At 36.5% G+C, this 27010-nt stretch overlaps 1 protein-coding gene across 7 annotated transcripts in view; it reads left to right on the top strand.

The window, feature by feature from the left end:
* Positions 1–22437, top strand: part of LOC103039514 (uncharacterized) — a 43657-nt gene extending 21220 nt beyond the window's left edge. For 2 of the 7 annotated variants that reach the window (XM_022674092.2, XM_022674088.2), the window contains exons 12-29: positions 980–1018; positions 1123–1185; positions 1770–1820; positions 2090–2134; positions 3787–3831; positions 5428–5487; positions 7043–7090; positions 12561–12611; positions 12705–12758; positions 14502–14594; positions 15573–15719; positions 17698–17730; positions 17831–17890; positions 17982–18050; positions 19309–19341; positions 20162–20206; positions 20313–20369; positions 22076–22437. In XM_022674092.2, coding sequence (XP_022529813.1) covers positions 980–1018; positions 1123–1185; positions 1770–1820; positions 2090–2134; positions 3787–3831; positions 5428–5487; positions 7043–7090; positions 12561–12611; positions 12705–12758; positions 14502–14594; positions 15573–15719; positions 17698–17730; positions 17831–17890; positions 17982–18050; positions 19309–19341; positions 20162–20206; positions 20313–20369; positions 22076–22080 — 998 coding nt within the window. In that variant the 3' untranslated portion in view covers positions 22081–22437. The remainder of the gene's footprint in view (positions 1–979; positions 1019–1122; positions 1186–1769; positions 1821–2089; positions 2135–3786; positions 3832–5427; positions 5488–7042; positions 7091–12560; positions 12612–12704; positions 12759–14501; positions 14595–15572; positions 15720–17697; positions 17731–17830; positions 17891–17981; positions 18051–19308; positions 19342–20161; positions 20207–20312; positions 20370–22075) is intronic. The other 5 variants (XM_022674098.2, XM_022674106.2, XM_022674111.2 and 2 more) reach the window with 5 other exon arrangements.
* Positions 22438–27010: the final 4573 nt, after the last annotated feature.

Here is a 27010-nt window from a genome sequence, read left to right as displayed (position 1 = left end):
TCTCATTCCTCTGCTAATCTAATGGTACTGAACTCTCACTCAGACTTGGTCATTCATTGCTTGGGCAGTTTCACCACGTCGAAGCCCCAGAGTCAGCTCTATATTATGAAATCCGACGTGATTGGTGCCTGTTTTGACCGGTGTTCTCTTGAGTTGTGCTACCTTGTCAAACCGTGCTTCCCTAGTGTTTTTTTAAGGTCTCGGTAAAACGTGAAATCAACCGGAGATCCGATTTAAACCTATAGTTAATTACACAATATTGCTAACTCTAACTAGCTGCTGTAAACGGAGCTGTAATCTCCTCCTTAGCTAATAAGACAGTGGCTCAGTCTGTGGGCGGCCTCGAGCCGAGGTGGGCGAGGCCATGAACTCACTGGTTGACGTTGACACCTAACATCTTTCTGATCGACTTGTTTTTCTGAGGATTTTCTTTTTTTTTATCTACTGCAGACAATGAAGCCTGAGAAACTCAGAGAGACATGTGGTATTTTATAAAAAAACAAGAAAAAGTGGATTTTAGCAAAAGAAGACCTTTAAAATAAAGGTAAATCTGGCACTCATTGGGACTACCCCAGAAAAGAAGACCAAGAGTTACTTCTGCTGCACAAGATAAGTTCTTTAGAGATTTTTAGAGCCTCAGAAACCTCAGAAAGATAAGAGCCAACCGATTGCTTCCTTTTAAGGATATATTGGTTTGTTTAACACTTTTAAGTTACTACATGATTCCTTATGTGTTCCTCCATAGTCTAGATGACTTGAGTATTGAGTTACAATGTAGGAAAAATGACTGACACTGTAAATTTACTTACATTTTACACAGCGTCTCTCAATTTCTTCAATCTCTTAATGTGAAGAAAAACCTGTTTGGTATTGGATTTGTTGAATGGACCTCTAAAGGGAAGTTAACAGTGTAGATCATTTATCCACAGAAGATGTGTTGTATCTGTGTATATCTAGTATCTGTTGTCTTGATCTGTAGGTTACGCCCCCTCACCTCTGGGTCCCACTGCACAGGGAGGTAAATTAGAGCCCTTCGGTCTTAATCCACTGTTAGAACTGTTACTGTGTCTTTTTGTCATAGTAGTAACAATAATAGGAGTATTGTGATGTGATCTTTATTAGGGTATGGCTCTGGAGCTGGAGTAATGAATGGAAAGGGAGCTAAAGCTAATGGTAAACCAGCATGTGTGTGTGCTCTTATTATTATTATTATTATTTTTTAAATAAATTATTAGCGTTTTATGTTTACTATGCAAGTTAACCCTTTCAGACCCTGCATCCATTAACAATGGACATCATGTATTTTCTTGATTTTAAAATGTTTAGTTGCACATAACACTATTTAAGAGCTGTTGTTCATCAGAATAGACCATGAACCAGCCAATGAACAAGTTTATAAGCCAATGAAACAGTAACTTGGCCCCGCCCACTGCACTGGAAAAACAGAAAAACAGTACTAGGGCTAATTTGTACTAATTTAATGTGATTTAAAACAATTTAACATGTTTTGTTTTACTGTTTAGGGATGTTTATAAAATAAAAAGTTCAATATGAAATATAGAATATTACACACACACACAAAAAAGTAATATTTTAGTTAGATTTTATAGTAGAATAAATATATAGAGTCTTCTTTTCTGTTTATTACAGACAGAAAACAGCATTCTTACGTTTTTGTTCCATAACTGGAGATAATTCAGGTCTGAAAGGGTTAAATTGTTGCTGTTTAAAGGTTATAATGTGCAGTTAACTAAAGATGTGTACTGTAGGCTACGGCCCGGCCGCAGGAGTGTCTAATGGAGCCGGAGGAATGAGCAACGGTAAAGCACCACAGTCGTATCTATTCTTGTCAATTGAATCTTGTGTTTCTGCAGAGTAGTCACTATCTAGTGATCAATAGTGCAGCATGTATTGACTGCTAGCGCTCCAAGTGATGCTAAACTACCGCTGTGATATCACTGCATCCCACTCCCACACTTTATCTGTAGTGAAGAACACAGTAATAGGTGATAGACTGGTATAGAAGGATTGCAGCAGTGTTATAAAAGTGGATGTTTCTGTGATCAGTTATGAGTGCTGTGCTTCGTAGGCTATGGACCTGGGCCAGCAGGAGTAAACGGACAAGGTGGTAAAGGTAAAGATGCCTCTGGAAATCTGTATGAGCAAGCAATACCCTGAAATACTGCCTATACTGCATAACTACAGTCATTAAGAACCCATGCACTGCATATTTCATGGCTTTCCTTTCTCTAACAAACTTAAACGGCACTCTGTGAAAAACACAGATCAGATATATTTAGTACTCAAGTATTTTTTCTTGTGCTTAAGTATTATTACTTAGTATTTTGATGTTACTTCAGCATTTTAAGGTTCATTTTATCTGGTACTTACATTATTTCTTTGGTACTGGGACCAGGCGTTATTTACGTATGTGGTATTTTACCTGGTAAGTTATATTTACTGAGTACTTTCATGTGTTAGTTTGCAGATCAGCCATAACATTCATATTACCTATAATACCACCTGTTTTATAGAATGATTAGTGTTTTAAGACAGGGTAATAATGGATGTGGTGTTGTATTATTCTGGTATATTTACATAGTAACAGTATTTGGTATTTTTAATGAGCATTTGAATGTGGTATTAAATATCTATTATGTGGTGTTTATTTATAAGTGATTTATCTTTACATATATTTACATGCTACTTAAGTAATTTACCTGGTGATTTTATGTGGTAAATATTTGGCCCTTTAATTTGGTACTTATGTATTTTTATGTATGTGATAATCAAGTATTTTGTACCTTGTACTTTACCTAGTATGTTTATAGTATTTTAATGTATTACTTAAGCATTTTAAGTGGTGCTTTTGTTTTTTTATGAGGTAATTAGAAAGTTTTACCTGGTGTTTTGTATTTTTCATGATACTTAAATATTTAACTTGATATTTGTATTTGTATACTTGGTATTTTTTTTACTGAGTTTTTTAATGTGGTAGTTAAGTATTTTACCTGGTACTTTTTGGTACATTCTTAAAGATTTTAATTAAGTTTTTTTCCTGGTGACTTATTGTGTGGTACTTGTATTTGTACCTGGTACATTATGTGGTACGTAAGTAATTTTACCTGCCACTTTAATATGGTACCTAAATATTTTTATGTACATGGTAGTCAAGTATTTTTACCTTGTAATCGAGTATATATTTATCTGGTATTTTAATGTGTTACTTAAGCATTTTAATTAGTACTTAGATGTAGTTTTATAGGGTGATTAGCTACATTTACCTGGTTCTTTTTTTATTTAACTTGGTTCTTAAGTATTGCTATCTGGTACTTTTACACTATACTTAAGTATTTAATCGGTACATGTGTGTGGTACTTAAGTATTTTTACATGGTACTTTTGTATTTCTATCTAATACTTAATTATATACATGGTCATTTTAATTATTTTGGTACTTGTAAATATCTTTTTTACACAAATAACATTGTAGTACATTTAAGTATGTTTTTTTTTTGGCTACACAAACTTCCTATTATAGTTAGGAAAACACAGTAATGTGCAGAGCATGGGGTTTTCAGGACTGTGATTTGGAACTGGTACCGGGCTTAGTTAGCTCATGCAGTATTTAAGGTATTGGTTATTCAAGATCATTATCATACTATGTAGAAAATCTGCCCTGCTGAAGGACTGGTGTGTAGCTCTGATAACCTCAGGTACATTGTTGGCTTGTGTTGGTTGTGTTGTAACGTTGACCTGACCATTGATTTATATTTATATGGTGTAGGAGGAGCCATGTTCCGTGGAAATGGTGGCAAACCGTCCAAGACTGGTAAACCTCTGTTAAGTGTGTCACGGGCTGATTGGCCAATGGCTAAATGCATGCTATCCTCAGGGTGGTATTTTTAACGTCCTAAATCAGACTTTGCTGGTCAGCGTTCTTCTGACGAGATAATGAAGGATTTAGGTCTGTAAAAATCCACTTTTCACTCAGGACCCACTGCTGCTGTATTATGGCTTGGATCACACTCCTTTGTGCACACGTTTATCACCCACACGACTTTCCTACTCCCTCTTTCTGCCATCTTCTACCCTTTGTTGTAAGTTGGTGTGCTGCTGAAGACTTATTTCTTCTGTGCCTGAAGCTGTTAAGTTCACTTTTCAATGAGTCACTGCACCATTGTTTTGGCTGTTGTCACAATGTGTCAGGGTTGTCTGGAATGAGGGATTTTTGCTCCACAGGCTGTTCTGCCCCACAGGATCTTCTCATCTACAGGGCTTTTTTCTCCACAGGGTCTTCTGCCCCACAATTTCTTCTGCCATGTTGTTTAATGATGTGTATAATACATGGGAAAAAGCTGTTAATAAACCCACAGGGTACAGTCTCGACAGTACTATACTGTTCAGTACAGATTATGAGTGGGGCAGTTAAGGTTAGGGGGAGGTGTAGGGTAGGTTATGTGTAGGGTAGAGTAGTTAAGGTTAGAGGGAGGTGTAGGGTAGGTTATGTGTAGGGTAGAGTAGTTAAGGTTAGGGGGTGGTGTAGGGTAGGTTATGTGTAGGGTAGAGTAGTTAAGGTTAGAGGGAGGTGTAGGGTAGGTTATGTGTAGGGTAGAGTAGTTAAGGTTAGAGGGAGGTGTAGGGTAGGTTATGTGTAGGGTAGAGTAGTTAAGGTTAGGGGGAGATGTAGGGTAGGTAATGTGTAGGGTAGAGTAGTTAAGGTTAGGGGGAGGTGTAGGGTAGGTTATGTGTAGGGTAGGGTAGTTAAGGTTAGAGGGAGGTGTAGGGTAGGTTATGTGTAGGGTAGAGTAGTTAAGGTTAGGGGGAGATGTAGGGTAGGTAATGTGTAGGGTAGAGTAGTTAAGGTTAGGGGGAGGTGTAGGGTAGGTTATGTGTAGGGTAGGGTAGTTAAGGTTAGGGGGAGGTGTAGGGTAGGTTATGTGTAGGGTAGAGTAGTTAAGGTTAGGGGTAGGTGTAGGGTAAGTTATGTGTAGGGTAGTTAAGGTTAGGGGTAGGTGTAGGGTAGGTTATGTGTAGAGTAGAGTAGTTAAGGTTAGGGGGAGGTGTAGGGTAGGTTATGTGTAGGGTAGAGTAGTTAAGGTTAGGGGGAGGTGTAGGGTAGGTTATGTGTAGGGTAGAGTAGTTAAGGTTAGGGGGAGGTGTAGGGTAGGTTATGTGTAGGGTAGGGTAGTTAAGGTTAGGGGGAGCTGTAGGGTAGGTTATGTGTAGGGTAGTTAAGGTTAGGGGTAGGTGTAGGGTAAGTTATGTGTAGGGTAGTTAAGGTTAGGGGTAGGTGTAGGGTAGGTTATGTGTACATGTTAATTGTGCTCCACAGCTTCCTGGCTGATGACATCATCAATTATGGCTATTCGTTTTTATTGGTCAGAATTTAAATGTATTTAAATGATTGTGTGCTTGTTTTTGATAGGATATAATCTTGGATTGGGCAGCTATCCCGGAGCCGGACTAACTAATGGATATGGAGCAGGTACTGATTTTTATGTTTATATGTTTATTATTCTCATGTTAGTTACAGATAGACACACTCATTAAGCACTGACTTTAAGTTTAAATGGGGTTATTCTAATGTTATACAGAGTTAATTACAGGTAGACAATCTCACTGATTACTGACTTTATGTTCATTTTGGTTTATACTATTGTTCTATAGAGTTTTAGAGGTAGACACTCTCACTGACCACTGACCTTATGTTTAATGTAATGTTATATAGAGTTAATTACAGGTATACACTCTCACTGACCACCTACGTTATGTTTATTTAGGTTCATTTTAATATTATTTAAATGTTTATTAGTGGTAGGCACTATCAATGAGCACTTGCTTTAAGTTTATATGGGTTTATTCTAATGTTATACAGAGTCAATTACAGGTAGACAATCTCACTGATCACTACGTTATGTTTATTTGGGTTTATTTTAATATTATTTAAAGTTTATTAGCGGTAGGCACTATCCCTGACCACTTGCTTTAAGTTTATATGGGTTTATTCTAATTTTATACAGAGTTAATTACAGGTAGACAATCTCACTTATCACTGACTTTATGTTCATTTGGGTTTATACTAATGTTCTATAGAGTTTTACAGGTAGACACTCTCACTGACCACTAAGTTTATGCTTATTTGGGTTTATTCTAATGTTATATAGAGTTAATTACAGGTAGACACTCTCAATGACCACTGGCTTCATGTTTATTTGGGTTTTTTCTACTGTTATATAGAGTTTATTAGTGGTAGACACTCAATGAGCACTGACTTTATGTTTATTTGGTTTGGTATTCTAATGTTATATAGAGTTAGTTACAGGTAGACACTCTCACTGACAACTGACTTTATGTTTATTTCGGTTTATTCTAATGTTAAATAGAGTTTATTAGTGGTAGACACTCTTACTGAGCACTGACAATGCTTATAAGGGTTTATTCTAATGTTATATAGAGTTTATTACAGGTAAATACTCTCATTAATCACTGATTTTATGTTTATTTGGGTTGATTCTATGGTTATATAGAATTTACAGGTACACAGACCCATTGACCACTGACTTCATATATTTGGGTTTATTCTAATGTAATATAGAATTAATTACAGGTAGACACTCTGACTGACCACTGACATTTTGTTTGTTATTTTTTTCCTAATTTTAAATCGAGTTAATTACTGACCACTGGCTTTATGTTTATTTGGGTTTATTCAAATGTTATATAGAGTTTGTTAGTGGTAGACACTCACTGAGCACTGACTTTATGTTTATTTGGGTTGATTCTAATTTAATATAGAGTTAATTAAAGATAGACAGTCTCACTGACCACTGACTTTGTGTTTATTTGGGTTGTTCTAAGGTTATATAGAGTTTTATAGGTAGACTCTCTCACTGACCACTGACTTTGTGTTTATTTGGGTTGTTCTAAGGTTATATAGAGTTTTATAGGTAGACTCTCTCACTGACCACTGACTTTGTGTTTATTTGGGTGTTTACTAATGTTATATAGAGTTTTACTTGCTTGTTGGTTCTCTGTTTCAGGTATTGCCCCAGGTGTTTATCAAGCTGGTAGATTGGGCAAACAGACTGGTAGGGCTGTTTTCATTGTATCTCATTTCTGTTCTTTGCTGTTTAAACTGTCTATTGTTTCCTCCTACCCTGTGCTACATTACACCATCAGTCAAAAGTTTTAGAACACCCCCATTTTGCCCCTTTACCTTTGCCATTCACTTTTTCAGGTCTAATTAATAACAAGAAATTATAAAAAAATTAGAGTACAAAACTTTGTAGTAAACGTCCAGGGCATTTAAGGAAAAATAGAAATAACATAACAATATATATATATATACACAGCTCAGGAAAAACATAAAAGACCACTTAAAAATGATGAAATTCTATGATTTTACCAAATTGAAAACCTCTGGAATATAATCAAGACGAAGATGTGATGAATGATCACAGCCATCAAACCAAGCTGAACTGCTTAATTTTTTTCACCAGCACTGGCATAAAGTTATCCAAAAGCAGTGTGTAAGACTGGTGGAGGAGAACATGCCAAGATGCATGAAAACAGGAATTAAAAACCAGGGTTATTCCACCAAATATTGATTTCTGAACTCTTAAAACTTTATGAATATGAACTTGTTTTCTTTGCATTATTTGAGATCTGAAAGCTCTGCATCTTTTTTGTTATTTCAGCCATTTCTCATTTTCTGTAAATCAGTGCTCGAAATGACAATATTTTTATTTGAATTTTGTGAGAAATGTTGTCTGTAGTTTATAGAATAAAATAACAATGTTCATTTTACTCAAACATACACCTATAAATAGCAAAATCAGAGAAACTGATTTAGAAACTGAAGCTGAAGTGGTCTCTTATTTTTTTTCCAGAGCAGTACATATTATTAGATATATCTCTGTATCTTTTCTTTAGAGTAATCACACTCTGGCTTCATCTGTTTATTTACCTTCAAAAATGCTTGTAAACTGGAGAAAACTGGGAGCTCAGCTTAACATTGAACTGAACATTAAAATCTTAAGGCAACTGGTTTCCTTAAATATTTTAAGTAAATTTAACTTATCCAGGCTTACAGTGTGCCTGAAACCCATCTAGTCCATGTTCATGAGCATGTTGGCTGGAAAAACATGAATTAATATACCTTAAAGCTTTGGTAAAAACACCTTCTAGACTTGATCCATGTCTATTTTCAAAATGTAGCAATGTAGCAATAAAAAAAGCAAACAAAAAGCATAAAAATAGATCATATATCAAATAATTCATTAAAATGGGTCAGGTACACTCAAAGTTTTTTGATGAAGCGTTATGTTCTCTTTACTTGTCTGCGTGTGGTTTGTCAGCTTTGACATCTCATAGACATATCATCAGAAATACTAACCAACTTTATCAAAACAACATCCTGGAAACAGTGAGTAATCTGACACCTCCGATTACTCAGAGCCACCCTGAGCACTTCTGAGAGTGAAGTGTGAACTGTAGGTGCATGTAACGCAGATCTGAAGAAAAACAGCCATGTTCAGTTATCTCCTGTGATGATCTAGGAGCTAATATGTATGGCAGGGATTTGGGGACACTCTGCTGCCATGTGGTTCTGCTGATACTGAGAGAACACAGGGTGAAATCTTGCGCTAATGCACTGATAACATTGACAGAGCTCCAATTTTCCCCAGTTTTTTGGTAAATTATAGCCAGCTACCCAATATCCAATCAAAAAATAGCATCACTGTATCCAGGTGAAATTTACCCGATTCCATCAATGCCTTTGCCACCTGGCCCTTTTGTAGGTGGCTCAAGCACCTCTAAAACGAGTCCCAGCACCCCTAAAATTAAAGCAAACAGTAGTTTTTTGTAGTGTGTGTTTTTTTTTTAGGGCTGTCAACATTAAAGCCCTAATGCATGCGATTAACTTGTAATCATTAATGCGAGATTATTTTTTAACGCAAGTTAATTACGTCACCAAGTTTGACCCCAACTTTAAAACCAGCTGTAATCTGCCCTGATCTAATCTGCCCTAAACGCGCAGATTTTTTTTTTCCATGTAGCGCTTCTCTTGTGGTGTAAACTTGATCTGGTCTCAATCCGACCACTCTATCAAATAAACTTCATTTTCATAGATCTAAACTGCTGATAAGGTGCAGTTTGATCTGATATAATCTAGCCAGCTAATAGACTGCTATGCAGAAACGCTGTCTCTGCTGCTCCATGCTGCTCCATGCTGTTTACATGCACAGTAATGGGCTGTATTCACTGCCTACATCTGTGCTGCATGTCCTATTGAATACACTGTTTAAAAGTGCAGCAGAAACTTTTTAAGCATTCTTTGTTAAAGCTGGTTCACACTGCACATATATATGCTCTGGAACACAAAATCTTCTCTCCATATTTACTATCTGGCTCCCGTGCAAGATTGCTCAGAATAATCAGAGGAGTCAATGTGTCTGTGTGGTTTATTGGTGCGTATTATGGCACATTTAGGTTAATGCCTGTGTGAAACCAAACCAAACAGAGGGAGAAACGCTGCAAGTAAACAAACTGACCTGGACTATAGAAATGATCTACAGGTGTAAAAAGTCCTTTTACACATTTAGAAAATTAAGTTCTAATATCAAAATCCTATGTCCTATATCAATAAAGTAATCCAATTTATTCAATGCATTTTTTATTTCATTGCCTCTCGTTGGCTTTTTCTCCTCTCAAACATATAAGTATATACTAGTATTTTAATTGACACCATTAATATAAATATAATTGCATTATACATTCATAACATTTATTCTTTTATTTACATTTAAATATCCACTATATAAACTTGTGTCTTAGGAAGAAAAGTGTGATTAATCAATGTTAATCGCAGAATAATGTTGGGATTAATCTGTTAAATTTTTTAAACAATTGAAACCACTATATATATATATATATATATATATATATATATATATATATATATATATATATATATATATATATATATATATATATATTTTTTTTTTTTTAGAAAAGGTGTCTAAAGAAGCTAAAAATGTTCAAACCTTAGAAAATCGATCATTAAGTAGAATTTAAGCGCACATGGACACACACACACACACACACACACACACACAAAATCAAACAGCAGTCCTGTTATTATGCTGTTATTATCTGACGTTTTTAAAATGTTGTAAACTAAAGGCGAAGGCTGATAATCAGCCACAGGTTACACTATACAGGCTAGCTTTGTTGCCATTGGTCAGTTTGTGTGTTTATATTAAGCAGTGTGCTAGACTAGTACTGTCTGTATATCTATCTGCTAATTAATGTTACAGAATAAAATATAAATTATATGTAGAGGCAGGTGATTTCCCACCCCTTATACGTCCTTGTGTGTGTGTGTGTGTGTGTGTGTGTGTGTGTGAGACCACCCAATTAGCTATTGATAATAAATATTTTTTATAAAATAGAGTGAATAGCAGGTTCAGGTTAAGATGAGAGAATAAGGCAAATTTTAGATTTCACCCAGCGTGAGTTTAGCCCTGAAATTCATACTGGGTTTTGAGTATTTATCAGCTTTTAGGTATTTAAATTATACCAAATAACAGAGAACACAGCTGTAGGAGGAATGCTTGATTAAAACGGTGTAAAGATGTTTAAAATAAAAGTAACACATCTGTCCCCAGTACACAAAAGTTTGTGAGTCTGATCTGAATGTAAATGATTCTATTTCTTCTGATATGGCCCACTCACCCTTTCTGGAAACTCACAATAGCCGTTATACCACCGTAACCACCCCCCACCCCCCTCTTCACACCCCTCACCAACACCACCCCTGCCCTTGCCAACAAATTCTCTGACTTTGTATCTTGAGAGTCCTGACTATGGGCTGCATTTCTCTTGTACTGGGTTATAAAAAGTTGTTCCAAAGTCAATAACTGTTCATATATACAGAAAATATCCAAAACACGAATGAAAAAAGATAAACAGCATCACGGCAATTGAACAAAATTGGAAGGAAACCAAAACCTGTTTTAAAATGTGTTGTTTAAAATGTTTCAAAATCAAAAAGCACTCAGTGTTATTACTTAACATTTTTAAGTGACATCACTTCAAAATCTAATTAGACTGTTTTTATTGGACAATCCTATCAGGGACTCATCCCACCTTGACTGCAGCCTAGGCTTTAGAATGTAGCAAGTGTACAAATATTGCCTCTTAAAAAAAGTAAAAAATATGATAATGTTAGCTTTAATTTGTTGCTAAATTTGCACAAAAATTAGAAAACTAAATGTTCATATGTATATATGTCTATGATTTTGCATGACATACACTGAAAAAAATGTAACAACCATGTAATTGATTTAAAGTGCAGTGTTTTTCTCAGTTTGCCTGAAAGCAAATCCATTCCCCATTTAAACAACTTAAGTTGAGTTTTTTCTCAGTCAGTATCACACTCTTCCTATTGGTTCCCGTCACCACTATGACCTCCCTCACCATTACTGTGTAGTTGTTCCCCTCAGGGGATCTTCTCTTAGCTACTGAGGGAAGTTTTATATAATGGTTAAATGCTTGTATGCGGTTTTATAGGCTGTAAGAGCAAGTTGCTGTTTTTTTTTTTATTGTTGAGTGCTGCAGTGTTCACAGTTGTGTTTCTGCACTGATACACTGTCTTTCTGTTTCAATTAAGGAATGAAAGACAGATTAGAATATTTTAAAGTTTTTTCAGCTTCAATTGTTACTTAGTATTAATATATATCTCTGAGTTATTCTAACATTAAACTTATTTAATTAGTTTATTTAAAGGTAAAACTTTACATGGCTGTAACAGAAAATAATATATATATATATTTTAATTTAAAAAATAGTGTAAATAAATTAGTAAAAAAAGGGTATTTTCTGGTACTTGGGTTAAATGATATATTTGATATATATGATTGTAAATCAAAATGTTAGATTCTAACTGAATCATAAATATAAGTTAAAAAAACAAAACAAAACAAAAAAAACAAATATATTTAGGTGCAACAAATTAGAGTAATGTTTTTTAGTTTGGTCCAAAGTATCTTTTTTTCAGTGCAGCATACGAACTCAGTGTCAAGGCTCTATTCAAATGTAATTCAACCAAAAAAAAAAAGGAAAAAGAAATTAAAAGTATTATTATTAAAATAAATACTTATCATTTTTATTTTTACTTATTTTGGAGAGCATACTTTTATACTTGGGTATATCAAATATAAACCATACTTTTACTACAACTTTTACTTAAGTCTTTTTCTAATTGGAGCATTTGTTCTTTTTTTGTGACCTCTGGCCAGCTGTTATCAGCATGCATGTTTGCATCTGTGTAAAAACAGGCCACTTGCAAGCTCTGCTATCACTCTTCACATTTTGGTTTTAACCAGACCAACCAGGTCACAGCACAGCACAGAAGCAGAGCAGATGCTATCTAATGCAATGCAATCATGTTTTTTTGTTTGTTTTTTGCACTCTAAGCTTTACACAAAGTGTAAAATCAAGGCAGCAAAGTAACGCAGTCATGCCCCTCCTCCCCCTCCCCCTCACTCTCCTCAGGCTATGGCAATGTGTATGGCTTTAATGGATATGATGGTGGCTATGGAGCTGGTGAGTCTGTTCACGCCTTTATATTACTGTCCCACTGTTGTACTAACACACAGGCATAATTATAATCCAGTGAGATTTATAATTATGTTACAGAGCTTGGCTATCCGGCAGCGCTTGGCGATGCCACTGGGCTTGGAAGCAAGGCTGGTAAGAGCTGAGTGTAACTCTCTTTTAAGTGTTAGAAAGAGAAATGGAGACTTGTGTAGGCCTACATTTTTGGTGTGTGTATAAAAATTTAATAAAGCTAATAAATCCTTTAACATATAAAACGTTTGCGGTTAGAATGTTTAAATTATCATTAAATGCTCATAACCACTAAGGTTCAGACCTAGACAAGTTTTACTTACTTTATTAAGAATATAGGCCCAACATTGAATTCTTACAATGTCTGGAACACCTTTGTGCTGTTACAGTTCATATACAGCTCTGGAAAAAAATAAGAGACCACTTCACTTCGCCGTTTCTGAATCAGTTTATCTGATTTTGCTACTTATAGGTTTATGTTTGAGTAAAATGAACATTGTTGTTTTATTCTATAAACTACGGACAACATTTCTCCCAAATTCCAAAAAAAAATATTTTTATTTAAATCATTTATTTTTAGAAAATGAGAAATGGCTGAAATAATCAAAAGTTCATATAACCCTGTTTTTTAATCACAGTTTTCATGCATCTTGGAATGTTCTCCTCCACCTGTCTTACACACTGCTTTTGGATAACTCTATGCCACTCCTGGTGCAAAAAAAAAACAGTTCAGCTTGGTTTGATGGCTTGTGGTCACCCATCTTGTTCTTAATTATATTCCAGTGGTTTCAAAAACCTAATCATTAAGTGTATTTTATTTTTTTTCAGAGTTGCGCACTCAGAGAGAGCAAGACCAATTGTGCTCCCTCAGGGCAAGCTGCATGACTGGGAGTCAAACCCGACGATCATAGTGGCAGTGTTTAGCAGGCTGGACCACTCAGCGCCAAACTTAACATAGTTAACAATGAACAGAAGCTATTTACAAATTACCAAGTATACTATTTAATACTTGTTCAAACATAATGATGGACCAAATCATTCATTTATACTCTTCTTAAAGCAGCATTATGCAAAGATTTGCATTTGGCTTCTGGGCTCCCCCTATAGTTGGAGAGTGTACTTCACTTTAACTCAACTGCAGTAAATATAAATGAAATGTTGAGCTCCCCCTTTATGAAACGCTGTACACGTGTTTGTTATCCATTTTTTTTAAAGTAGTGAAAGAAGCATGTGGACTGAGGCAGTTGAGTAAATAGACACAGTATTATACAGTTGTGGAGAGAGGTCTTATGCAACTTTGCCAAAGTTACAAGGTTTCAGTACCGTTCTGACAGTGGAGCTTTTTGCAATGTGGGCAATAGTTACAGCTATTATAGAATAAATCATGACTATAATCATAACAACACAGGATTAACTAGGGACTAAACAACATTATGTTGCCTTAAAACATAACTGATTCATAGATCCTAAAATCCTGTAATATTACTCTACCATCTCTGTAACATTCTTTGTTTACTTCAGATGCTGCTTCTGTATCTCTCAGCTTGTCCAGGAATGCATGTGTACAGCCGTGCATGAGGGTGTGCTCACAGTGTACTTCGTATTACACTCCTTCAAGAGCGAAAAATACCAATTCTTGCATAATGCTGCTTTAAAAGAGCCTTCAAAATCTTGAATCAACAGATGAAGCTTTATTTCGGTGTTGATATTTGTGTTGATAAATGTGAGTTAATTTTACCTACATACTTAATAACCTACACCAACACAAACCTCAGCCAGTTCTCAGTGAGAAATCCATGAAATCCATTTTTTATTGTATGTTATTACTCTAGTGATGAATGTTATGGTGTGTCTGTACTGCTACAGGTCTGGGAGCTGGAGGCTTTGCATCTCCAACACTGGGACTCAGCGCTGGCCTGGGAACTGGTCTCGGCACAGACGCCAAGTCTGCTAAGTATGGTAAGAGTGATACGAATTTGAACACAATCGTAAAGCAGAAAGTTTGTTTTTATTCCACGTTCTGTTTCCTTCTTTATGGTGCTGCAGTTATTAACAGTAAATACATTTATATACAGGTCACTGTCAGGAGACACAAGTAACATTGATGATCTAGTCTTAGAGATAGGACTTATGTGGACCAACATCAGGGAACACTCATAGCCTGATGTTCCCCATCCCACAGAACAGAAACTGTAGCTATGCTACTACAATAGCTAATGTTGAATATAGCTTGTGGACCCAGAAACATGTCCATATATAATGCAATGATTAGATGACAAATCTGATAAGTTGATGGTTGCACTGAGCCAGGGAATCAATCCCCAGTATGTCAGAGGAAAGGTAGTGTTCTGCAGTGTTGCAATCTGATGGAGACATTCCTGGGAAACCCTTGCTCTGTGTGGGTGAGCATTATTCTACTGAAAAATACTAGTTGAACGCTCTACCATGTAAGACAACACATGTTGTCTAGTATCCCTCGTATTACTACTAGAGGTGATCATCTGGATCAACATATCATCACATGATCAGCACTGTAGTTGATGTTGGCTATATTTTGTGGACTTATGTACACTGCAAATAGGGCCTAGATAGATCCAAAGTGGGCTGTAATGATGGGACCCAGTTGCGGCTTCACAAATGGGTCCCATACATGTACAAACCCACTCAGAGCCCAAGCAAACAAGGAACCCACCTAGGTGATACCCATTTGAGCATGTTGGTTGGGGAGTCAGAGCATGACTTAACAGGTCAGAGCTGTTTTGGTGCCACACAATAATAGACAAATAATTCCAGTGGCAGACATCACAGGGCCTTTTTTGAAGTATATCATTTTAGCAAAACATTAAGTGATCCTGGCAGTGGTGGTTTACATTGTGTCTAAATTTCATGATGGACAGGCCAATAGAAATGCTCCGAAATGCCTGTTTTTATCTGCAGGTGGCGCCACTCCTGGTTCTGTGCTCGGTGCTGCTGGAGGTCAGCCAGTTGTGTCTGCGGGACTCGGCCCTCAAGGCAAAACAGGTGGCTATGGAGGCGCTCCTTACGTGGGACAGACAGCAGGCCTGGTACCTGACGCTTCTCTGGGTAAATACACACCTGGGTTGTGACGGTGGGGTGTGTGTACGTGAGATTAAGCTTTGCATGTGTATCTGAATGTGAGGTGTGTCTATGTATGCATGTCCGATTCAAATGTTGATGCAAATCGCATGCTGCCAGGAGCCATAACAATTTGTTTGTGGATTTGACTCAGCGTGGATGGACTGCAACAGTGAAGCTTTGATGGAGAGAGCAGGGTAGACTGGTTGTGGTGGTTCTCATTTCTGATTGTAGAGCACTGCTCAACCTCATGTGTTAATGTGTGAAATATCAGACCTACAATCAGTGCACCTACAGTATGCATTTTGTTGATGGTTGCACTGAGCCAGGAAATCAATCTCTAGATTTTTGCAGTGTTACAGTTTGGCCTATACATTCCTGGGAAACCCTTGCTGTGTGTGGGCGAGCATTATCATACTGAAAAATACCAGTTGGAAGCTCTGCCACATCTTTATCTCTAGCTAATAGTGTCCCTTGAATCACTACTAGTGATGACCAACTGTTGCATGCAATGACTCCACTGATCATCACATCAGCAGTTGGGACACAGTTGTGTCTCTCCAAAGCAAAAGCAGGATTGACGCATTCATAACAATGCTTCCATACTCAATCCTCATCATCCTAAACAGAATCTCAAACAGAATCTGTATTCATCACTAAAAATGATACGGTTTTAGCCTTGTATCACTCCAGGTTTCTAATGTAGTTTTCTAATGCAAACAAACAAAGGACGATGGCATCTCGCTGATGGAAACCCTAGAAAGTGCGCAATTCATCAAACTGGCCCTCCTGCTTCGTTCAGTCCAATAATGTTCTCCTCCTCAAAGTCTGTATATCCTATAGACATGTCTAGCAGTCAAAGATCTCTCATCAAGAGGTACACTACCCAAAAGTAGTCTGGGAGACTTTTTTAGGGCAACAGAGGAAGCTGTTAATGTTAATATTCATGAGTCCACCAACAATGGGGTCCATGGCAGTGCTCTCTAAAAAGAGCATTGCTGCTTGTCTGCAGCTTGCTAAAGGTCACCTTGACGACCCAGAAGTCTATTGGAACACTTTTTTTTGCGGAGTACCTTTTGGTTTAAATGAAAAGCGTTATGTTTGGAGAAAGGAAAACACTGCATTTCAGCATAAGGACCTTATCCTATCTGTTAAACATGGTGGTGATAGTATCATTGATGTAGCCATGCATTCTGAATAATGTCTAAGAATTCTAATGGAAAATGTCAGGACAATAAACCTAAACGCACAAGTTGTTCTACTTTACTGTGTAAAGTAGAATAAAGTTAATGTTTTGGAATGCCCAAGTAAAAGTTCTGACCTTAATCCAATGGAAATGCAGTGGAAGGTCCTAAAGCAAGCAGTTAATGTGAGAAAACCCACCAACAACCCAGAGCTGAAGCTGTTTTGTACGGAGGAAAGTCCTGGTGAGCAGGACTAATCAACACTTACCAGAAATGTTTAGTTTCAGTTATTGCTGTAAAGGGAAGGTCACTCCAGATACTGGAAGCAAAGGTTCACATACTTTTGCCACTCATAAATATGTATTATTGGATAATTTTCCTCAATAAATAAGTAATCAAGTGTAATATTTTTGTCTTATTTGTTTAACTGGGTTCTCTTTATCTACTTTTAGAACTAATTTTATTTGTATTTATTCAGAAATATCGAAATGTATTATGGGTTTCAAGGATGCTGTGGTGTTGCTAAATGGTTGTCTTGGTGTTTTATTTAATGGGTGTAATTGTGTCATCGTAACACAAGAAACAAACTTTTGTATCCCATTTATTCCTATAGGAAAATGTTCATAATTGATAATTGATCAAACACCTGAATCGCATGTTGGATTAGGGTTGGATCCCTAGTCTTTAGGAAGGTAGATTTTCAGGATCAGGGTTGGAGACTACTGGTTTAGAATGACTGGACTGGGACAGTGATTAAAGCCTCTCTTTCTTCTCTTTTTAAGGTGGAACTGGTGGAGTCCTGGAACCTGTGACTGGTAAATGACTTGCTCAGCTACAGTATTTCAAATTCTGTAAAGAGGTTCTTAAATTAGCAGATTTTGAACTAGTTTAATTGGATGTCTCTTTCTGGCACAGGTGGAGGTGTGGGTCAGTATCCTTACAATGGAGCAGGAGTTGTCCCAGCCGGACTGGAAGGTCGGTTAGAGAGAATAAATGAGAGAGAAGATGAATACAGTAATTTTATAGATGATTATAGATGATGAACTTCATCTGTGTCTATTCCCAGGTGAAAATGGATATGGATACGGACCTCAGCAGCTCAGTATGGGAACTGATGGAGGCAAATTAGCATATGGTGAGTCAATTACTGTGTATTATACTCTCTATTATCATATGTACAGTATATAGAATTAATGTACTGTATATTAATGTAGCTAAATCAGTACTTAAACCTAAACCACTGGTGATTCAATTAGTGGGTAACAGCAGACTGGGGTTCAGTTCCCTGGGATGTCCTTAGGCAAAACTCGCCTTGATAGCTTTGCATTCTCATACCTGTGTAATATAATTCACATTCTGTAAACTATGTGGCCAAATGATTGTGGACACCCTTTTTAAACACAGCTTGTCTAGTGTCTGTAGAGAGCGATTGCCAGTAGAATACGACTCTGGAAACTCTGGAATCTGGAGTAGATAAACATAAACCTCAGTGTTGTGCGTGAACGAGTTCAAAAGAACGTGTTCATTGAACACGCTCATTTTTTTCGTGAACGTTGAACTAAACGCAACACATTTTTAATAAAGAACTTGAACGTGAATTAGCTCACATTATGTGTCATGACCAACGACGAGAGCGCGGAACGCGGAGCACGAGGGCAGGGGCAAGAGAAAGAGAGAGAGAGAGAGACCGATGACAAGAACGCGGAGCGCGAGGGCGAGAGAGAGAGAGAGAGAGAGAGAGAGAGACCAATGACGAGAGTGAGAGAAAGCGCTGCAATTAAAAAAAATGGCTAGTGGAAGTGATGCACGGAGACAGACACCGATTCTCCTTATGAACATTTTCATCACCTGGTAAGAAACCCACAATTGCAGTGTCATGAGCAAATGTCTACAATGAGCAGTTTCAAAGAACGTATAGTGATTTCTAGCTTGTAGTGTGAAAAAAAGTATTTATTTGAATATCTCAGGAAAAAAGTAAAATGAACTGAACTTTGAACTAGTTCAGAATTAAAATTGTGAACTTTGAACATGAACTGTTCACTTTGAGCATGTATGAACTGAACTTGAACTAGTTCAGAAAAGCTGTATACTGGCACAACACTGATAAACCTACTGACACTGCAAAGATTCTTCCAGTACTTTTGGGATAAATTGGGAAGGTGCATGGGGATAAGGTAGTGTGGTGTTCATTCACTCAAATCCTCACAGAAAAAAAGGACAGTTACACCAAAAAAGTGGGAAAAACTCTTTCTAAAACGCTTAGTTTGAGAAGAAACTCAAATTAATGAGTTTGTGTCCCAATACCTATGTCCACATAGTCTTAGTAAGAGTGTCAGAGAAATATTGATAAATCTAAGTAAAATATGAATGTAATATAATCTATTTCTTTTCAGGGGAGGGAGGAGCCTATGCAGCACAGCCAGCAGGTACACACACAAACACACACACACACACACACACACAAATTATATATGCATGTAAACACAACTAAAAATGTATAAGAAAACTGGTAAATTGGTGAATGTATGAATCTTAAAAACAGTACAATTGAGAGGAAGAAAAGTTAATGAATGAGGCTGCATGCTTGTAATATCCATATTTAGAGAGCATAATATGATATTCTAGATTTTTGGTCATGTTATTAGTAGGGCTGGGTATCGTATTAATATTTTAGATATCGATACTTTGAATTCAATACCGATACCAAAACTTTTTTCTGATACTTTTTTACTTTTACTATTAAACTGTGACAAAATATACAGAAAAGCATTTATATAACAACAGAATGTGTAATCTCATTCTCATACTGTCACCATGAAAGACTCCCATCTTTTTAGGATCTTGTTGGAACAAACAGTGAACACGTGCACGTGTCAAAAGCTGTGCAGCTCAGTCCAGCACAGTTTTGCACAGATATTTCCAGTTACAGCTGAATTCACGCTTTTATTAACAGAAAAATACTTTTATTTTCCTCGAGTTTTGAGTGCTCGGGGCTGACTCAGCTCTTGATTGGTCTGGATATAGGGGGGTGGTGCTGGTGACGCCGTGGTCCCTGCATTGTTTAATATTGTGATATATATGAATTTTTTTCCAATCATGCAGGTGTCCCAACACTTTGTTTGTCCATTTAGTGTATCTCACTGTAGTATGCTTAGATTTTAGCTGTGTGTTTTAAATATGAGATGAACTGATGAATTTCTTCTGGATATACTAATCGATAATGTGTGTGTGTGTGTGTGTGTGCAGGCTATGGTGCAGCCATGGGGGCCGGAGGTCAGGGTCCTTACGGAGGTAAGATTTATGACTCCTCTTTTAACCAGCTCAGCTTTCTGGTTAATTAAAGCTGTGGGTCTGAGTATGGATGTATGAATTTATGTGTGAATGTCTTCTTTAACAGGAGGAAAGGACGAGAGCAAGTACAACCTGGGTGGTCTCTACGGAAACAGAATCAAAGGTGTGAAATGAGAAAGATGCTCAATGTTTTTTGGTTTTGTTTCTTTTCTTTATGCATCCTACTGAACATTTTTCACATTTTTCACAACAACAAACTGGTATGTAATGTATTTTATTTAATGTATTGTATTGAGATTTTAAGTGACAGACCAGCACAAAGTAGCACATAATTGTGAAGTGGAATAAAAATTATGCATAGATTTTACAATTTTAATCAAATAAAAATCTGAAAAGTGTGACGTGCAAAAGTGTTCAGCGCTCTCTGAAACAAATTCAACAAATCCAGGACAGAAGTCACTAAATAAGTTAATAGAGTCCAGCTGTGTGTGATTTAGTCTCGGTATAAATACAGATACCGTATCTGTATTTTGTTACCGTATCTGTAAATTGTTAGAGAACACTTGTGAACAAACATCATGATGTAGACCAAGGAACTCACCAGACAGATCAGAGATAAAGTGTGGAGAGGTTTAAAACAAGGAGCATTGTTCAAACCATCATCCAAAAATAGAAAGAAAGAAAGGATTCTACAAACTGCAAACCTACCAAGTCATGGCCATCCATCCAAACAAACAGATCGAGCAAGGAGAGCACTGGTCAGAGAAGCAGCAAAGAGGCCCATGGTCACTCTGGAGGAGCTGCAGAAATCCACAGCTCAGGTGTTAAAATCTGTTCACAGGACAACTATAAGTCGTACACTCCACAAATCTGGCCTTTATGGAAGAGTGACATAAAGAAAACTATTGTTGAAAGAAAGACCACAAGCCATGTAGGGGACACGGCAAACACGTGGAAGGAGGTGTTGTGGTCAGATGAGACCAAACTTAAACAAGTTTTTGGCATAAATACAAAGTGCTTTGTATGATAAAATGTAATACTGCTCATCACCGTAAACACACCATCGCCACTGTAAAACATGGTGGCAGCATCATGCTTCGGGGATGCTTTTCTTCAGCAGACACCGGTAAGCTGGTCAGAGCTGATAGGAAGATGGGTGGAGCTAAATACAGGGCAATCCTGAAAGAAAACCTGGTGGAGGCTGCAAAAGACTTGAGACTGGGAATTAGATTCACCTTCCAGCAAGACAATGACCCTAAACATACAGCCAGAGCTACAGAGGAATGGTTTAGATCAAAGAATGTTCATGTGTTAGAATGGCCCAGTCAAAGTCCTGACCTAAATTACATTGAGCTTCTGTGGTAAGACATGAAAACTGCTGTTCACAGATGCTCTCCATCCAACCTGACTAAGCTTGAGCTGTTCTACAAAGAAGAATGGGTAAAAATCTCAGTATCTAGATGCAAATGCTGGTAGAGAAAAACCCCAAAAGACTTGTAGCTGTAATTGCAGGAAAATGTGACTCTATTTATTCACTTTTTCACGTCACACTTTTCAGATTTTTTATTTGATGTATCATTTTCGTTACACTTTACAATTATGGGCTACTTTGTGTTGCTCTATCACTAAAAAATCTCTGTTATTTCATAAACAAAATCAACACTACTCACAAGAACATTGCATTTCAATAAATACCATTTTAGAAAAATCTAATTTAAATAATATATTTAAATACAGTATGTTCAAAATATTTAATGCAGTTTTTATTTTCTAAACTGAGCATTGAGGGGTGATTGTTTTATCTCTTTTTTTGTTATTCATATATAACATTATTTTTTTTAACATTTTTCTCTGTGTTTTTTTCTGCAGGCTGATGTCTCATGTGACTTGAGCGTGAATTTGGCTTCGTCCCCATCCGTGTGTCCCCACATCCTCCATCACTGTTTAGTTTAATGTGCCAGTGTGTGTCATCCGCCTGCTGTGTTTTAGCTGTAATTTAGTCCTTGTCATTCTTGTCCTTGTTTGTTCATGTGTGTATGTGTGTGTGTGACTATGTGTTTGTATGTTTGTGTGTGTGTGAGAGTGTGTGTGTGTGTGTGTGTGTGTTCTTATTGTAATGATGGTCCTAGATTGTGTCGTTTGTGTTTCCTCCCTCCTTCTTCGCTGTTTTTGGGAGCGTGTCCGACTCCTGTTGTTGGTCTCTGTATCCAACTAAAACCTTTTGCGCACTACTTTTGGTTGTTACTGTAATTCTTATCAAGACTAAACATGTCCCCTCACTTCTGTGACTAATTGTGTTGTTTCCACAAACATGTGAAGATTGACAAAAGTGATATATATGAACATATTGACAACTTGTAAATGGATATAGAGAATATAGACAAAAGTATAGGAGCACACATCATTGAATTCAGGTGTTTTATTTGAATATTATTGCTCACCACGTAGTTTGACCTTTACAAATATTTACTAGAAAGCCAAAACCTATGACCTTGTAAAGTTACAGAGCATAATCACCAATGGCACGGCTGACTCAATGACGGAATGGCGGAAGTAAAACTCACAAAACATTTGTAAAATCAGTTAGAAAAATCAGTTGTATCCAGTGAGTAAAATAAAGCAACACTGGGAAGTGGTGAGCACCACATATTAACTGCTAAACACCACATACTAAGGTGTCCACCCAAACCGATAGATCGAGCAAGGAGAGGACTGGTCAAAGAAGCAGCCACAAAAAAAGCATATGGTCACTCTGGAGGAGCTGCAGAAATCCACAGCTCAGGTGTGAGAATCTATAAATTGTGCACTCCACAAATCTGGCCTTTCTGGATTAGAATGCCACAAACTATGACCGTATAAAGTTACAGAGCAAGGTCACTAAGGGCACAGCTGACTCAGTAATGACATTTTTAACTAAAACCCACAAAACATCTGTGGTCTGAGTTTTACTATATGAATTTACTTAGAAAAATGAGTTTCTTCTGTAAGTAAAATAAAGCAACACTGAAAAGTGTTGAGCACCATTTACTAAGTGGTGAGCACCACATATTAACTGCTGAGCACCACATACTAAGGTAGATCCACCCAAACCGATAGATCGAGCAAGGAGAGGACTGGTCAGAGAAGCAGCCACAAAAAAAGCCATATGGTCACTCTGGAGGAGCTGCAGAAATCCACAGCTCAGGTGTGAGAATCTAAAAGATGTGCACTCCACAAATCTGGCCTATATGGATTAGAATGCCACAAACTATGACCGTGTAAAGTTACAGAGCAGGGTCACTGAGAGCACTGCTGACTCAATACCTGCAGAGAGCTAAGCAAAGGTGGAATCAACTCCACCTTGATGTCTTGGGGTTTAGAATTTCAAATAAGTGCCTTTAGGTGTCCCGAATAAACATTGAATCAACGTTGATCAACTAAGATATTACGGTTGAATCAATGTTGAATCAATGTTGATTTTGAAAAGTGAATCAACGTTGATATAGCAACGTTGTTTCAACGTCATATGTTCAACCTTTAATAAACCATAACTAAACTTAGAAAATCCTATGGTTAACAAAGTTTTAACAATAAACTTACATCATTGTAGTAAAGCTGAGTATAAAGAAAGTTACCCACCACTACCAATCTGATTCAACATCTGTTCTCAAAAACACTAAAACAGTAAATTATTTTAGAACTATTAGAGCATGAACATAGGGTTAAATTAAAAAGCAGTTACTGCAAATAGAAGTAAAACACTGTTTCATTCCTCAATCCAACCATTTTTAGAAATTATATGGTGATAAAATGTAAAATGCCAATTAAAAAGGCAGAAGGTTGAGGACTTTATGATGATTCAACCACTGAACATTAAATTTTAACGTTGAATCAACCACATACATTACTTTAGTCATATTTTAACCACATTTCAACATTGAAGGCCGGTTGTATGCCAGCTGGGAATACTTTTGGTTTAAAAAATTGTAATTGTAAATTAATACTGAAGTCATCCAGACTATGAAGGAACCCATGAGGCATCATGTAGCAACTTAATTGCTAGGAAGCATTTAGGTGGCTCTTATATGGGGTTAACTTGTGGTTTCTGAGGCTGGTAACTCTGAAACAGATATAACTCTTGCTTTTCCTGTCCTGGGGAGGTCCTGATGAGAGCCAGTTCCATCATACCGTTTGATGGTCATTGAGAATACTTTCTATAATAAGTTATTATTTATTTTATTGACTAAATAACCTTCATTTCTTAGCCATTACTTAATAATATGGCTGCAAAAAGATTGCACTATATATTTTTTAAAGTAAAACCCACAAAACATTTTGTTCTGAGTTTTACTACATGAATTTACATGAAAAATCAGTTTCTCCAGTAAGTAAAATAAAGCAACACTGGGAAGTGTTGAGCACCAGATATTAAGTGGTCAGCACCACACATTAAGTGGTGAGCACCAGATACTAAGTGGTGAGCACCCCATACTAAGTGGTGGGCACCAGACAGACCAGTATACTCACTGGTCTATACATGACTTCACAGACTCCTGCATATCGTCGCTGTCCAATGAAAAACATGCATCTCCTAAACAGCAACTTTACAGGAGAGAGATAAAACTTTCAACGGAAGTCAATGTAAAAAGAGTTTATTTCAGGTCATTTTTGGAGAAATTCTACTGGTCTGTTCATCAAGAAATTTCAACACAGTGTAAGAGACAGTTGGTTTGTTCAAATTATATGTAATCTAAAAATCAACAAAAACGGAGATACTTGTTTTTTATTGGACAGGGTCGATATGATGTACACATGCTCTACAATCCTCCATCCTTTCATCATGGAAGGTTTATGAATTTTTGGAATCATAATGGCACAATAAATGATAAATGATTCCTCACACATTTAAAGTAAACAATCACTGTAACTTGTTGCATGATGGTTTCCAGAAGTGCCTTGTGACACAAGGGTCTCAAACAGTCATAAAATATTACACTCAATTCTGTCAGGTTGACTTTACTTTACCATATATATTTATTTAATATTTTTTTGTTTTTACTTAATTCTAAACAAAATACACACACAGAATATTGCAATGCATTTATTAGTTTAATTAAGCAAAGTTTAACAGATATTACTGAGCTCAGGTCTCATTAAATTTGCTAAAATTTATACAAAGTTTCTACAAATTTCTAAACAATATAAACATACACAGTATTGGGCTGTACTTTTAATAAAAATGTAAAAATATATATATTTTTATCTTCTAATTTTATTGAGCAAAGCTTTCTGGACTTAAGAATATTTTTTACTGTGTTTGTCAGTAATTACATGAATTATGGGATGTCCCCAGGTGACAATACTCCAGCTTTGAATGAGATGTAATGCTGCTGATTTTACTAATTGTTTAGTCATTTTGCATAGATGAACAGATGCTGCTCAGTATCTCTGTAGGATTTTGTTCTAATGTTTTCTCATGACTTAACATGCAATCAGATGTTCACGTGAGTGTGTGTTTGTGTGTGTGTGTGTGTGTGTGTGTGTGTGTGTGTGCATTCTGTTCTAAACATCAAATTTAGTCTTCTGTCTCTCAAACCTCATCCGTTTACAGGAAACCAGCGTACTTCCTGCCTGTGACTGCATATCCTTTCATATTGAAGAATCGGCCCAGGGTTAGGCAAGCCTGGTCCAGCCTGGACTACAAACAGCAACTTCTCTAAATGACTCCTCATATTGCTCACTATTGCTCAGTATGCTAGTACCTAAAAAAAGCATATCACTAATGATATGATAATTTCACACTGCAAAAAAATGTCTTATTTAATATAATCTAAATATTGCTTAGAAATTATAGGGATGAATTATAAACCATACTGCGAGGTTGATTACTTTATTTATTAACTTTATACAATACAGTTTTAAAACTTGTTTCAAGTGATTTTTACAGATCTTTAATTCTATATATATTCTATATATATATATATATATCTATGTATTATTCAGCTCCATAAAAAATAAGTTGATTAAGCTGTTTTGAGACATAATACTTGTGGAAAATAAGCATAAAATATTCTAGCTATTTTCAGTTGATAACCTGTTTTTTAATAAAGTGGAATTAAACTGATAAAGTTCATTACAAGTAAAATAATATTATAATATTCTTACAATTATTTTGAAATCAGAAATATCTCATTTGATTTACACTTAGTTCAGACTTAGCATAGCTACTCAGAATTACTATTTCGAACAAGTAAAACATTTTAACACTGAACTAGAAAGTTAACATTTCCTTAAGTTATACATGTATACCTAAGAGAATAGTAGTGCAAGGGGAATGACTACACATCAACGGTGAATGTCAGTGACAGGAGGGCATGCTCAGTATACAAACAGTTTGGATGGTTTTACTTATCCAAAGTTTTACTTATCAAAAGTTTTATCAATGTCACTCTGTCTAAACATAAGGTCCACCCTAAAGGTTATAGCAAAATTACCCAAGAAATCTCTCTGCCTTTCTTCAGCTTCCAAAATGAGCCCTTTTCGACTAAAATTACTTTTGATTCTTGTTTCTTGAACTGATTCTCTTCAGGCTTAAAAGAACCTTGCTTCTTTAGCAAACCAACCTACATTTTTACCATTTTCATAAAGAACTGAGAAAACCTCACAGGATACAGATAGATTTGCATAACGATTCTCGGATTTAGATAAAGAACCAGTGCTGGGAGCTAACTTTTTGTGTTCTAGAACCTATTTTTTGTTGGTGGAAATGCACAGAACAGTTTAAAATTAGGTGTGCTAACAGTGACAGTACATCCAGCAGTCCTG

Source organism: Astyanax mexicanus, chromosome 19 (genome assembly GCF_023375975.1).
Source record: "Astyanax mexicanus isolate ESR-SI-001 chromosome 19, AstMex3_surface, whole genome shotgun sequence".
Taxonomy (NCBI): Eukaryota; Metazoa; Chordata; class Actinopteri; order Characiformes; family Acestrorhamphidae; genus Astyanax; species Astyanax mexicanus.
This window is presented reverse-complemented; position numbering and strand designations above follow the sequence as displayed.